The sequence below is a fragment of the Candida theae genome, assembly GCF_024610275.1.
Source record: "Candida theae strain CBS 12239 chromosome Unknown scaffold9, whole genome shotgun sequence".
In the NCBI taxonomy this organism is placed as follows: Eukaryota; Fungi; Ascomycota; class Pichiomycetes; order Serinales; family Debaryomycetaceae; genus Lodderomyces; species Lodderomyces theae.
In genome coordinates this window covers 54826-65664 of record NW_026261447.1, presented here as the reverse complement: position 1 = coordinate 65664, position 10839 = coordinate 54826, and the positions used below count along the sequence as shown (strand labels likewise).

At 40.1% G+C, this 10839-nt stretch overlaps 5 protein-coding genes and 1 pseudogene across 6 annotated transcripts; 4 read left to right on the top strand and 2 right to left on the bottom strand. All coding sequences in view use genetic code 12, as the record gives it.

The window, feature by feature from the left end:
- Positions 1–96: 96 nt before the first annotated feature.
- KGF57_003469 (5'-(N(7)-methyl 5'-triphosphoguanosine)-(mRNA) diphosphatase) lies at positions 97–1014 on the top strand (the record flags this gene model as incomplete). Its single annotated transcript, XM_051752891.1, has 1 exon — positions 97–1014. The coding sequence occupies one exon, from the start codon at positions 97–99 to the stop codon at positions 1012–1014; it is 918 nt and encodes a 305-aa protein (XP_051607965.1).
- A 152-nt stretch (positions 1015–1166) lies between these two features.
- Positions 1167–3464, top strand: DBP7 (putative ATP-dependent RNA helicase; the record flags this gene model as incomplete). The annotated part of the gene is made up of 1 exon (XM_051752890.1): positions 1167–3464. The coding sequence occupies one exon, from the start codon at positions 1167–1169 to the stop codon at positions 3462–3464; it is 2298 nt and encodes a 765-aa protein (XP_051607964.1).
- A 2-nt stretch (positions 3465–3466) lies between these two features.
- Positions 3467–4312, bottom strand: KGF57_003467 (DNA-directed RNA polymerase III subunit; the record flags this gene model as incomplete). The annotated part of the gene is made up of 1 exon (XM_051752888.1): positions 3467–4312. The coding sequence occupies one exon, from the start codon at positions 4310–4312 to the stop codon at positions 3467–3469; it is 846 nt and encodes a 281-aa protein (XP_051607963.1).
- A 201-nt stretch (positions 4313–4513) lies between these two features.
- On the top strand, positions 4514–6076 carry KGF57_003466 (annotated as a pseudogene). Its single transcript has 2 exons — positions 4514–5466; positions 5749–6076. Coding segments are annotated over exons 1-2 (1281 nt in total).
- Positions 6077–6198: 122 nt separating this feature from the next.
- On the bottom strand, positions 6199–7329 carry KGF57_003465 (uncharacterized protein; the record flags this gene model as incomplete). Its single annotated transcript, XM_051752887.1, has 1 exon — positions 6199–7329. The coding sequence occupies one exon, from the start codon at positions 7327–7329 to the stop codon at positions 6199–6201; it is 1131 nt and encodes a 376-aa protein (XP_051607962.1).
- Positions 7330–9534: 2205 nt separating this feature from the next.
- Positions 9535–10563, top strand: KGF57_003464 (uncharacterized protein; the record flags this gene model as incomplete). The annotated part of the gene is made up of 1 exon (XM_051752886.1): positions 9535–10563. The coding sequence occupies one exon, from the start codon at positions 9535–9537 to the stop codon at positions 10561–10563; it is 1029 nt and encodes a 342-aa protein (XP_051607961.1).
- Positions 10564–10839: the final 276 nt, after the last annotated feature.

Below are 10839 nucleotides of genomic sequence, written 5' to 3'. Positions count from 1 at the left end.
AAAAAAAAAAATAAAAAAAAAAAAAAAAAAAAAAAAAAAAAAAAAAAAAAAAAAAGAAAAGCAGGAACAGACACTAAATTGGAGCAGTTCTTCCCAATGACGGAGCTAAACACCCTTGTAAAAGAATTTCAAGTTGAACGATTGCTAAAGCTGGACACACAGTCAAAGTCCGTTGCAATTCTTGGACGGATCCTGGGTCAGTATGCGGTCGTTGTAATTGAAAAGACGGCATTCAACGTTGATTCCATCAAAGCAGACTGTGGTTTATCACAAATTATAGACGCCGTATCAACCATCAACTCCAATGACGTTTACAACTGGGGGAAAGCTCTACTACGCCAAGACTTAGAGCAATCACCAGCAGCCAAAGTCAACTTGATATACCCCGCCACCGACACTCACATAAGGAAATATGATAATCAACAATTGCATTACGTGAGAGAAACTCCGGAAATGTATCAAAATTACGTGGTGCCTTATATACATACCATGAAGGGCGATAGAATCCAGTGGGTTTACAATATCTTATTCCATGGCAAGGAGCTGGAGTCCGTCATCTACCATGATCAGAGCGAGGACGGCTTTGTTTTGTTGCCAGATATGAAATGGGATAAAGTGAATCTAGAGAACTTATACTTGTGCTGTATTGTCAACAGGAAGGACATATCCTCATTGCGAGACTTGAACGGATCTCATGTGGGGTGGTTGAAGAAAGTTCGGGACAAAGTTACCTCAGTTGCATCTGAAGTGTATGGTATTGCTCAAGATCAGTTGAAAGTGTTTGTGCACTACCACCCCAGCTACTACCATTTCCACTTGCACATTGTAAACGTGCACCATCCGGGTTTGGGAGATGGAATAGCCATTGGGAAAGCGATTTTGTTGGATGACATAATTGACAATTTAATGCTTGTTTCTGACTACTACAAGATAAAGACAATTGGGTTTATCTTGGGTGAGAATCATGGCTTATGGCAGATAAAAGAGTATAGAGAGGAGCATTATAAACAGTAAAGGAGATTTGTGTAGAGTAAGCAATGTGATCTTTAGACTGAGTTTTGTGTATTGAGTGGTAGCTCTCTCTCTCTCTCTCCAGCATTTTATCTTCTCCGATGAGATGCGTGAAGATTTCGACAGTATCTAACTATTTGTAGAGTCTGCGAACAATGAGTGACGACGATGGATTGTTGTTGAACTTTGTTATTCCTGATAGTAATGATAGCAAAGCACCACTTGCTAACAAGAGTGTCAAAGTCAAAGGTGGGCGATGGAAGGATCGGAGAAAGTTGCAGTTATCCTTGCAAGGAAGAACAAAGGAGAAAAAACTCAAAGGTGTGAATGGTGTTGGTATTGAAAACCCCCGAGTACCAAAACGGAAAGAAGTAGATGAAGCTTCAAAGTCCAAGTCAAATGAATCAGTCCCAAGTGAATTCAAGCGGGCCAAGTTTTCCGAAACCAAAGGACAATCAGGCGGAAAGAACAATTCGTATGTCTCATCATTATTCACCAATAATGAAACTGCATCTCAACATGTCACTGATACGAAACCAACCACTGAAGAAAAGACGTATCTACCATCGAATGCTCCGGTAAAGGGAGCAGCTACATTCCTTGGTCTCGGAATCAACGAAAAACTATCCACTCATCTCACAGATCACCAGAGATTCAAGTACCCAACCAAAATCCAGAAATTGGTTATACCGAATCTTTTGACTACCCAACGTGATTTATTTGTGAAAGCACAGACAGGTTCCGGTAAAACTATGGCATTCATCTTGCCCATCTTCCACAAATTGATGATGGAGAATAGACATAAAATCACGAGAGATTCAGGTGTGTTTGCTATAATATTGACACCCACACGGGAGCTTGCTAACCAAATTTACTCAGTATTGGAAAGCCTAGCTCGATGCCATCACACTTTGGTGCCGGGGATTGTGATTGGAGGAGAAAAGAAAAAGAGTGAGAAAGCAAGATTGAGGAAAGGAGTCAACATCTTGGTAGCCACGCCAGGTCGACTAGCTGATCATTTGGAAAACACAAAGTCGTTAGATATTAGTCAGTTGAGGTATTTGGTGCTTGATGAAGGTGATAAATTGGTAGAGTTGGGGTTTGAAGAGACTATATCCAAGATTACTAGAATTATTGATCAGAGCTCGAAAATTGCCGAGACTAGTGAAAAATGGCAAGGGTTACCCACAAGGAGAATAAACATGTTGTGTTCAGCCACATTACAAAACAATGTGAAGCAATTGGGAAGTATAATACTTCTGAATCCCGAAATGATTTCAGTCGATAGGGAAGTTGAGGGTACGATATTATTCGATGAAGACACTGATGGAGGAGCGATGTCGGTTAGTAACTCTAGTGAGCATGAGTCGTTTGCCCCGGATCAATTGATTCAGGATGTATTGATTGTACCGCCAAAGTTGAGATTGGTTACACTTGACGCTTGTCTTTACAATATTGCAAAGAAAATCGAACAAAATGGTATAGCATCCAGAAGCATGGTTTTTTACTCTTGTTCTGATTCTGTCAATTACCATTTTGATGTATTTACTAGAGATGGAAAAAAGCTAAAGAAGGTGAAGGATGAAGAAACTGGTGAGATTAAAACTGTTTTGGTGTCACCTGAAGACAGCACTGATGAAAACGATGCGGATGACTCTGAATTGACAGCACCGATTATCCATAACAGTACAATGGTCTACAAACTCCATGGTTCATTATCACAGCAAACAAGAACTTCTATTTTACAGAATTTCATCAAAGACGATCGTAGATTTCCACATAAAGTTCTTTTCTGTACTGATGTTGCGTCAAGAGGTTTGGACTTGCCAAACATTGCAAATGTTATCGAATACGATGCTCCTTTCACCATCGATGATCATTTACATAGAATTGGTAGATCAGCAAGAGTGGGTAACAAAGGTGAAGCTACGTTGTTCTTATTGCCAGGTTTGGAAGAAGGTTATATCGATGCTAAATTGAAAGTTGTGCATCCACGCGAGGAGAACTTGCGTATTAAAAACTATGAGCAAGTTTTGCAACAAGCATTTGCTGAAAAAGATGCAACTGGGAAAAACAAGCATGACAAATTGGGAAATTGGGATATTCATGCAACTACATGGCATTTGGAAGTGGAGAGATGGCTATTGGAGGATTCTTCAGCATTATCAAAGGCTAGTCTCGCATTCACATCACACATCAGAGCATACGCCACGCATTTATCGCAAGAGCGGAATTTTTTCAATGTGAAGTTGTTGCATTTGGAGCATCTAGCCAAGAGTTTTGGATTGAGAGAAACTCCCAAGAACATAGGTAAGAAATCGGGCAAAAATAGCGATAAGCATCTTGATGGCATTGATAATGGTTCGAGAAGACCTAAAAAGGAAGATCCAAGGAAAAAGATGTTGAGGATGGCGAAATTGGCAATCAAGTCTAATAATGAGTTCAATTATTAGGATTAGTTATATAAGTGGTCTATAAATTCCTTGTAACTTGTCTCATTCTTCAAGTGAATTCCATCGGCTCCATCTCTCAATTGCAGTCTGACATTATCCACCAGCAGTTCGTCTGCTTTCCAATTCAAATGCTTCCAATCTTCTTCTTCGAATTTTTTCACCGATTTTAGCGAGTCCCCCAATGAATGACTATGAGACTCTTGATTCTGAGTAGAGTGTTTAGCAGCAGTTTGTAGAATTTGTACGTTTGCACGTTCTTGATTTCTTTCTTGCTGAGCTTCTAGTCTGCGTTGTTGCAATGTTTCCTTATCCAAATCGTCAATGTACTTGAATGAAGTACGTAGCTGAGCGGTGGAATCGATGGGGATCAAAACGACTTTACGTTCAAACCCATCATTGATGACTTTAGCAGCGTAGATACCTTGCTCTGCTGGGTCCAATACACCCGATATTGATTGCTTGTCTATGGTTTCACCCCAATCGTCAACTTTGCGTAGATTGAAGAATTTGCTTGAGTCTAGGGGTAGTTTCAAATCGAGGTAGTGTGACTCGGGTTTGATTGATGCAGATACTGGTGTGCTTGAAAGTGGACGAGTTTTGGGTCTCCCTGGGTATTGGAGAAGGTGTAGAGATTGAGTTGTTGGAGTAGGTAGTTGATTGATAATCAATGGAATGGACTCAATAATTGGATCATTGTCGTCGTCATTTTCGCTTGCAGGTTGCTGTTCCTGATGCGTTGGTAACATGACTTCATCCTCATCGTTCTCTTCCTTGATTGTGGTTGTTGACGGTCTATACCCTCTCACTTCATCATATGATTCATTTTCACCTACAAACAACAGACTCATTGAGTAAGTATAAAGTGGATTCTGAGGTGGATGCAAGAGCCGTATAAAGATCTCATCACGGGAAAAACAACCTTTTTTTTTATTTTTATTTTTATTTTTATGGGCGCCAAATCTTTGTGCCTTCTTCTTTAGTCGAAGAAAAATTTATACTTGAACCCGCCATCGAACAAAAAGACATTAGAGCAAGCTCACGTCCCAATAATGTCCGTAGCCGAGCCATTCGATATCAAAGCAACCTATTTGAAGATACTAGAAGATGACAAGGAGTTGACTATGCCCATAGCGGCAATTGAAAGTCTTGTTGAGATGCTACGTTTAAACCGGCCATCCACATCATCCGAATTGATCAATCTTGTTTCGAAAAACATCGACTTGTTGAAATCGTCGATACCGAACAACATTTCTCTCTCTGCTGGGTGTGATTTGTTCATGAGATTCATCTTGAGAAACACAAATATATATAGTGATTGGGAATCGTTTCTGCAGAATTTGATTGAAAATGGAGAATTGTTTGTTCAAAGAGCCAAAATCTCGAGAGAAAAGCTGGCTGAGTTTGGATTACCATTTATTAAAGATGATGATGTTATTCTCGTCCATAGTTTTTCCCGTGTTGTTTTCACAATGTTACTTAAGGCGAAGCAAGAGCAATTGACAAGGTTCAAAGTCTTGGTTACTGAATCAAGACCTACTGGTAATGGGTATGTGATGGCGGAGAAATTGCGTGAGGCCGACATTCCTTGTGAGGTGATTGTCGATAATGCCGTGGGGTACGTTTTGCACAATGTTGACAAGATTATAGTTGGTGCTGAGGGTGTGGCTGAAAGTGGTGGAGTCATTAATCATATCGGAACTTACCAAATAGGGTGTTTGGCTAAAGTTAATAACAAGCCATTTTACGTTGTGACTGAATCGCATAAATTTGTCAGATTGTTCCCGTTGGCACCCAACGATTTGCCCACTGAGAGCTACATTGCTTCTTTGAATGAGCTGACGGAGGAAAATCAAAGGTATAAGGAGTATTTCAATACTCAAGGTGGGCAGTTCTTGGACCATCATATTGTTGATTTTACCCCTCATGATTATATCACTGCCTTGATTACAGATTTGGGTGTATTGACTCCATCCGCAGTCAGTGAAGAGTTGATTAAGATGTGGTATGACTGAGATGGACTGGAGGCGTTATATACACTACTGTATAGAGCAAGTATCAATGGCATACGAGTTGTAGATGGGGGAAGGATCTGTCATGGTTTTTGCAATTTGAGTTACTCCACACGACCTTTTTTATTTTTTGTTTTCTATTTCTACCCAGTCACATTCTGAGTAAAAAAAAAAAAAAAAGAAAGAATTACCAACTGCACTCTAACCACAGACAGAGAGAGAGAGAGAGAGAGAAAAAAAATTAATACCAAACAGATAGACAGGCAGGCAGACAGAACCAACTGGATACAAGAAAGCACTGAAGCTAGTACAATACCCTTAACCATGTCCAAATTTGTCATCCCTACTGCATTAAAAGAATTAAGATTCCATCTATCACAGACTGGTGAGGCATCAGTACCATTGCGTAAGTTTCTCACCAGCAACTACTCAACTTTGAAACAACAAACTGAATATAAATTGCCCATTTTGATAAGGGAGAGTTATGGTATACCTCCAAGTTTAACTGCTCGTTTTGAGAGGGGCGAAGAAGTGAGAAAAAGCTTGGAAGGATTGAGTGAAGGACAAGTTGCCGATGCATTGAATGAAGTTTTGAAGAGATAGAGTGTGATGTGGTTCAAGTGAAGGGGTCTCGACGGTTGAGGATGAAGAGTGAGGAGAATGTTACTGGACGGCGTAATGGCAAATGTGTGTATATCCTAAATAAATACAACGGTTCAAAGGTATTACATTTTTGGCTCGATATTCTCGCCAACTTGGTAGATGCCCCAACCTAAACTACCCAATTCATCATTGTAGATCTCTTTGATATTCTGCTTTGCATCGTTAGCAATTCCACAAGCAACGACTAATGGTAAGAAATGTTCCAAGGTGGGATGGGCTTTCCTCAATAAAGGATCTTTTTTCAAATCGTTCAACCGAGTCAATGTATCTGAAGTTTTAGACTCATCACTCTCAACAATCAGTTTCATCAAATCATTGAAAGGCTTGACATAAGGCAAGGCCTTTGCCGTAGGGTTTTGTTGTCTATATTGCATCGAAACTCCCAAATCACGCAAGTTGTGTACTGACATACCGGAACAGACAACCATTCCCTTGAGATACTTTTTGTGAGCCTCGTCCCAAATGTCATTATGACGGAAGAAATCGAGTATTTGACCTAGTTTGAAATGAGTATTGAAATCGGTATCGTTGGAAGTTAAAGATACTTGTATAACGGCAATATCCGGTAAATCCAGCTCTCGCTTCTCGTGGAAGTCAGGCTGCCGGTCGGAAAGAGTGTTGTACCCACTGAATGCCACTTTAAAGGGAACCCAAACCCCATGATCAATACCACGGTCAGTCAATTCAGTCTTGAACCCAGAATCAGCCAACTTTGACATGATAGCGTTAGCAACGGCCGCATTGCTATTTGAGTGGAACTCTTCGGCATACATATGTTTAGGAAAGCCATAGAAATCGTAAATCAATGGGTTTTCTCCATTGCCATTGTTTGTCCGAGTAGTGCTTATTTCAATTTTATTGGATGCACTGCTTTGCCAATGCGCACTAACGACGATAATGTAGTCGGGTTTGTCTTGCTGTGGTAGTGTTTTAATTTGGTGTCCGATAGACTTGATCTTGTTCCAGGCACCTTTGTTGCCAAATGAATCGTTTTCGTACATAAATGTAGGACCCCCATGTGAGAAGAAGTAGGAGGGTAACACTGGTCCTTGGTGCTTGAGGTATTTGGAAATAGACGACATTTCAGTTACGGTAAGTTTTTGTTCCTGTTGCGTGAAGCTGGTGTTGAAGCAGTAGTAATAAATAAATAGTGATGGTAAAACTGTGGCCACTGACACTAACCAAAATTGCATGGAAGTGAGGGAATTTGGCGTTGTTGAGCTTTGCAGGAGTGTACCAGTTTATTAAACTCTCGCCATCTAGGCTATTGTATATATATGCCAGTACTGACTAGTGTGATGTACATGACTGAATGCACTTACTAAACTGAGTAATTGAATTATGTATACCAAATTAATAAGCCTTAGTAATAGGGCGCGCGATTGATGCTTTTGATTAACCAAAGTGGTAGCACTACACTCACGTGCCTCATGTCGCAAACAGTTGATCTGCAACACGGTCCACCATTTTTGTATGGCCCGTTTACAGTGTTGTCTTGTGTTGCAATGAGATCCTGTTATGAAACCACACAACTGGCTTCAATGCGGATTAATATTGAACAATTCAACACCATACTCATATCTCGTCTTTGTTTACAAGCATTGGCACCAATTTGCTAACCACTACTAATGAAAACGCTTTTGTCGTTGAATTTGGACCGTCCTTGTGGCAATAGCTCACAACTTTTGGTGCATCCATGAGTGTTTGCTAACAGACAATGGAATGCAGAGATGATTCAGTTTCGGAGGAAACAAATAATGCTCAAGGTTCAACGAAACTCAAGCAGTTAGGCTCAGGGCAAATTTCAGTCACTGGTTGCAAGTGTGGGGAAATCACGAGGCTCCAAGATAACAACTTCTAAAAGGAACTCGACTCTTTTCTTGCGTCATTTGCCATTTAGTTGGGTGTAGCCTTTAGGATTTTTGATAGAGCTATTTATATTGTGTTTCATATTCTTGGAAGTGACTCGTTCCACGAAATGTGTCAGAGATTTGTTCAATTGATTTAGGTTTCAGTTTCCAAACGTGTCAGGAGTTGTTTGTTGCTAGTTTAAGTAGAGTGCTCTATAAATAAATTGGTCATCTCTACAATACAGCTCTTATTTTCGATAGGCGTTGGCTTTGGATGAATCGTCCAAATGGGGCCAAAACAGTCGTCAATAAATAATCCCAAGCACAGCTTACCTCACTTTGACCGTGAGCGTATACTCTTCTTTGGCCTCTTGTCCGAAATGTTCTTTAGTGACATCTTGCATGAAATGAGCTTGTTATGGCACCTTTTCCACAGGTATAGAAACCACGTGCCGAGACACTGTTTGAGTGTGAGGTGCTTTGCGGTTGAGTCATAGACAATGGCCCTTTTGGTATAACCAACAACAACAAAGATATCTTGAAGTTCAATTTTCCACACGCTTTTGATATGCATTAACTGGTATGATTCAAAAAAATTGTTTGTCAATCTTGACTTGAATGTGACAGTTTAACCGCAATTTGTTCAAAATCCAATTTCACAAAGCTTAAATCAAGCTCTACTAAATTTTGGCATTTGGTAAAGTAGCTCACCAATATCATTGATAGTAGTATCGGGTCCAAAATAGTGGAAAGCGAATATCTGCACCTTGTCAATTTTGCACCTTTGGGTGATCCATTCAATAGGAAAGTCGATTGGATATTTAGTGTGCATCGCTTTGCCGGCACTGTTTTCAACCAAATTCAAGTTTTATAAGTGTCGAAAGCAACTTTCCACAAAGAAGTAGTGAGTCTTCATTTCCACAAACTCACCTACAGATATAGAAAGCTCACATTACTGCACCATTCTGGATTTGGGGTGATAACAAGTGGTTCAAATGTAGATTGTAATTGCTCGGCATTATGAAAGATTGGGTGGAGGGAATCGGAGCCAATTTTAGGCAAGCACAAGGAGAATGGCACAAAAGCGAAATCTTGACATTTTAGAAGGTATGGTCTCGCTTTCTCAATCTTTATTGACAGTGGGAGACATTTGGCACATTACTGTAGTGTCATCCACCGGTCTGATCTGAAGTTTTCTGGAACCTTTATTGCAGATGTGTTTATGGCGCTTTTGTTTTCGCAACTATACCCGAACTTCACGCGAGAAAGTAGAAACCACAAAATAAGTTGACATGCGTCAACACCATGAAATTCTTACACAAATTGCTGAGCCGCCCCATTACAATTGTTAGCCGACGAATAATGTAAAACAAGAGGAAGGGTTTGAAGAGAAGGGGGAAAATAGAAGAGAAAGAAAAAAAAAAAAAAAAGAAGAAAAGGTTGGAGAAAAAGTGATTCGGAGGTGTACTTTTAAACCTGGGAATGGTATTTCTTTCCGTTGCGCTCGGTACATATCTAACAACAACAGAAGCAAACCGCAATAAGAAAATGACTATATCCGAAACTCCAGAAACTGTGGTAATCACCGGTGGAACCGGTTACGTTGGACAGCATATTATTGCTCAATTGTTGAAACTGGGCTATAAAGTTGTTGCTATTGTCCGTTCACCAGCCAGAGGGTTTGAGTTGATCAAACAATTTAATCATCCAAATTTGCAAACCGAAGCAGTTGACCAATTGGATAAACCAAACTCTATTGATTTTGTCTTGCGTGCTCATAAGGAAGCTACGATATTCATTGCTGGTGCCGCTGTGACTGATTTCACTGCCAAGGATGTAGAGAAGGAGATTTTACAAAAGAGCAATGCCATTGTCAAGAATACGTTGGAATCGATTCACCGTCATGGTGAGCAAATCAAGCGGGTCATTTTGACGTCTTCTTCGGGCTCGACTATTGGGCCAGAGAAGATGTTTAGTTATGATGCTGAATATAATGATGATGGATGGAGTCCATTACCGTATGAGGCGGGATTGGCTAATGCACAAATGGCATATTTCGTGTCCAAGAAATTCAATGAGGAATTGGCTTGGAAGTATGTCAAGGAAAACAAGACCCAATTTGATTTGGTTTCAATCAATCCTGCATTGTGTCTTGGGCCGGCTCAATTTGCAGATGACGTGAGTTTGGTAAATGATGGTGGGAGGCTACCATCTACCACAAGTTTCATCGCCAATTTGCTCAAGTTGCACAAGAATGACAAAGTTGAGCCATTAGCTGCTGGTGCTGTTGATGTGAGAGATGTGGCAAAGGCGCATGTGAGTGTCATTAACAATGCAAAAGCCAGTGGACAAAGGCTCGTTGTTGAAGGTTACAAGTTCACCAATGCTAATGCCGTGAATATCTTGAAGGAAAATTTTGCGTCATTGAGAGACAAATTGCCTGATGTCGAGCCTATACCTGCGTCAAAGTTTGTTGAGCCTGATTTGAGAAGGAGTAAAGCGATTTTGGGTATCGAAACGTATTACACTTTGAATGAATCTGTTGTTGATTTAGCTAAACAGTTGTTGACAGAGTAAAGAGCCGCTTAGCAAGTATATATCGCGCAAAATGTTCTGTTTTTGTGAGGTTGAGTATAGGTTATAAGATTGATCCGAGGATGTTATTGGATCCAATCACGTGTATTACACGTGTACACAGTCATGTGACACTGTAGTACTGTATAGTTCTTCTATTGTTCTTCTATTTTTAGTATGTCATGCATTTTTTTTCTTTTTCTATTGTTATTGTTATTGTTATTGTTATTGTCGCAATTTCATCTTCTCTCACTCGAAAATAACAACACAGTAAACACA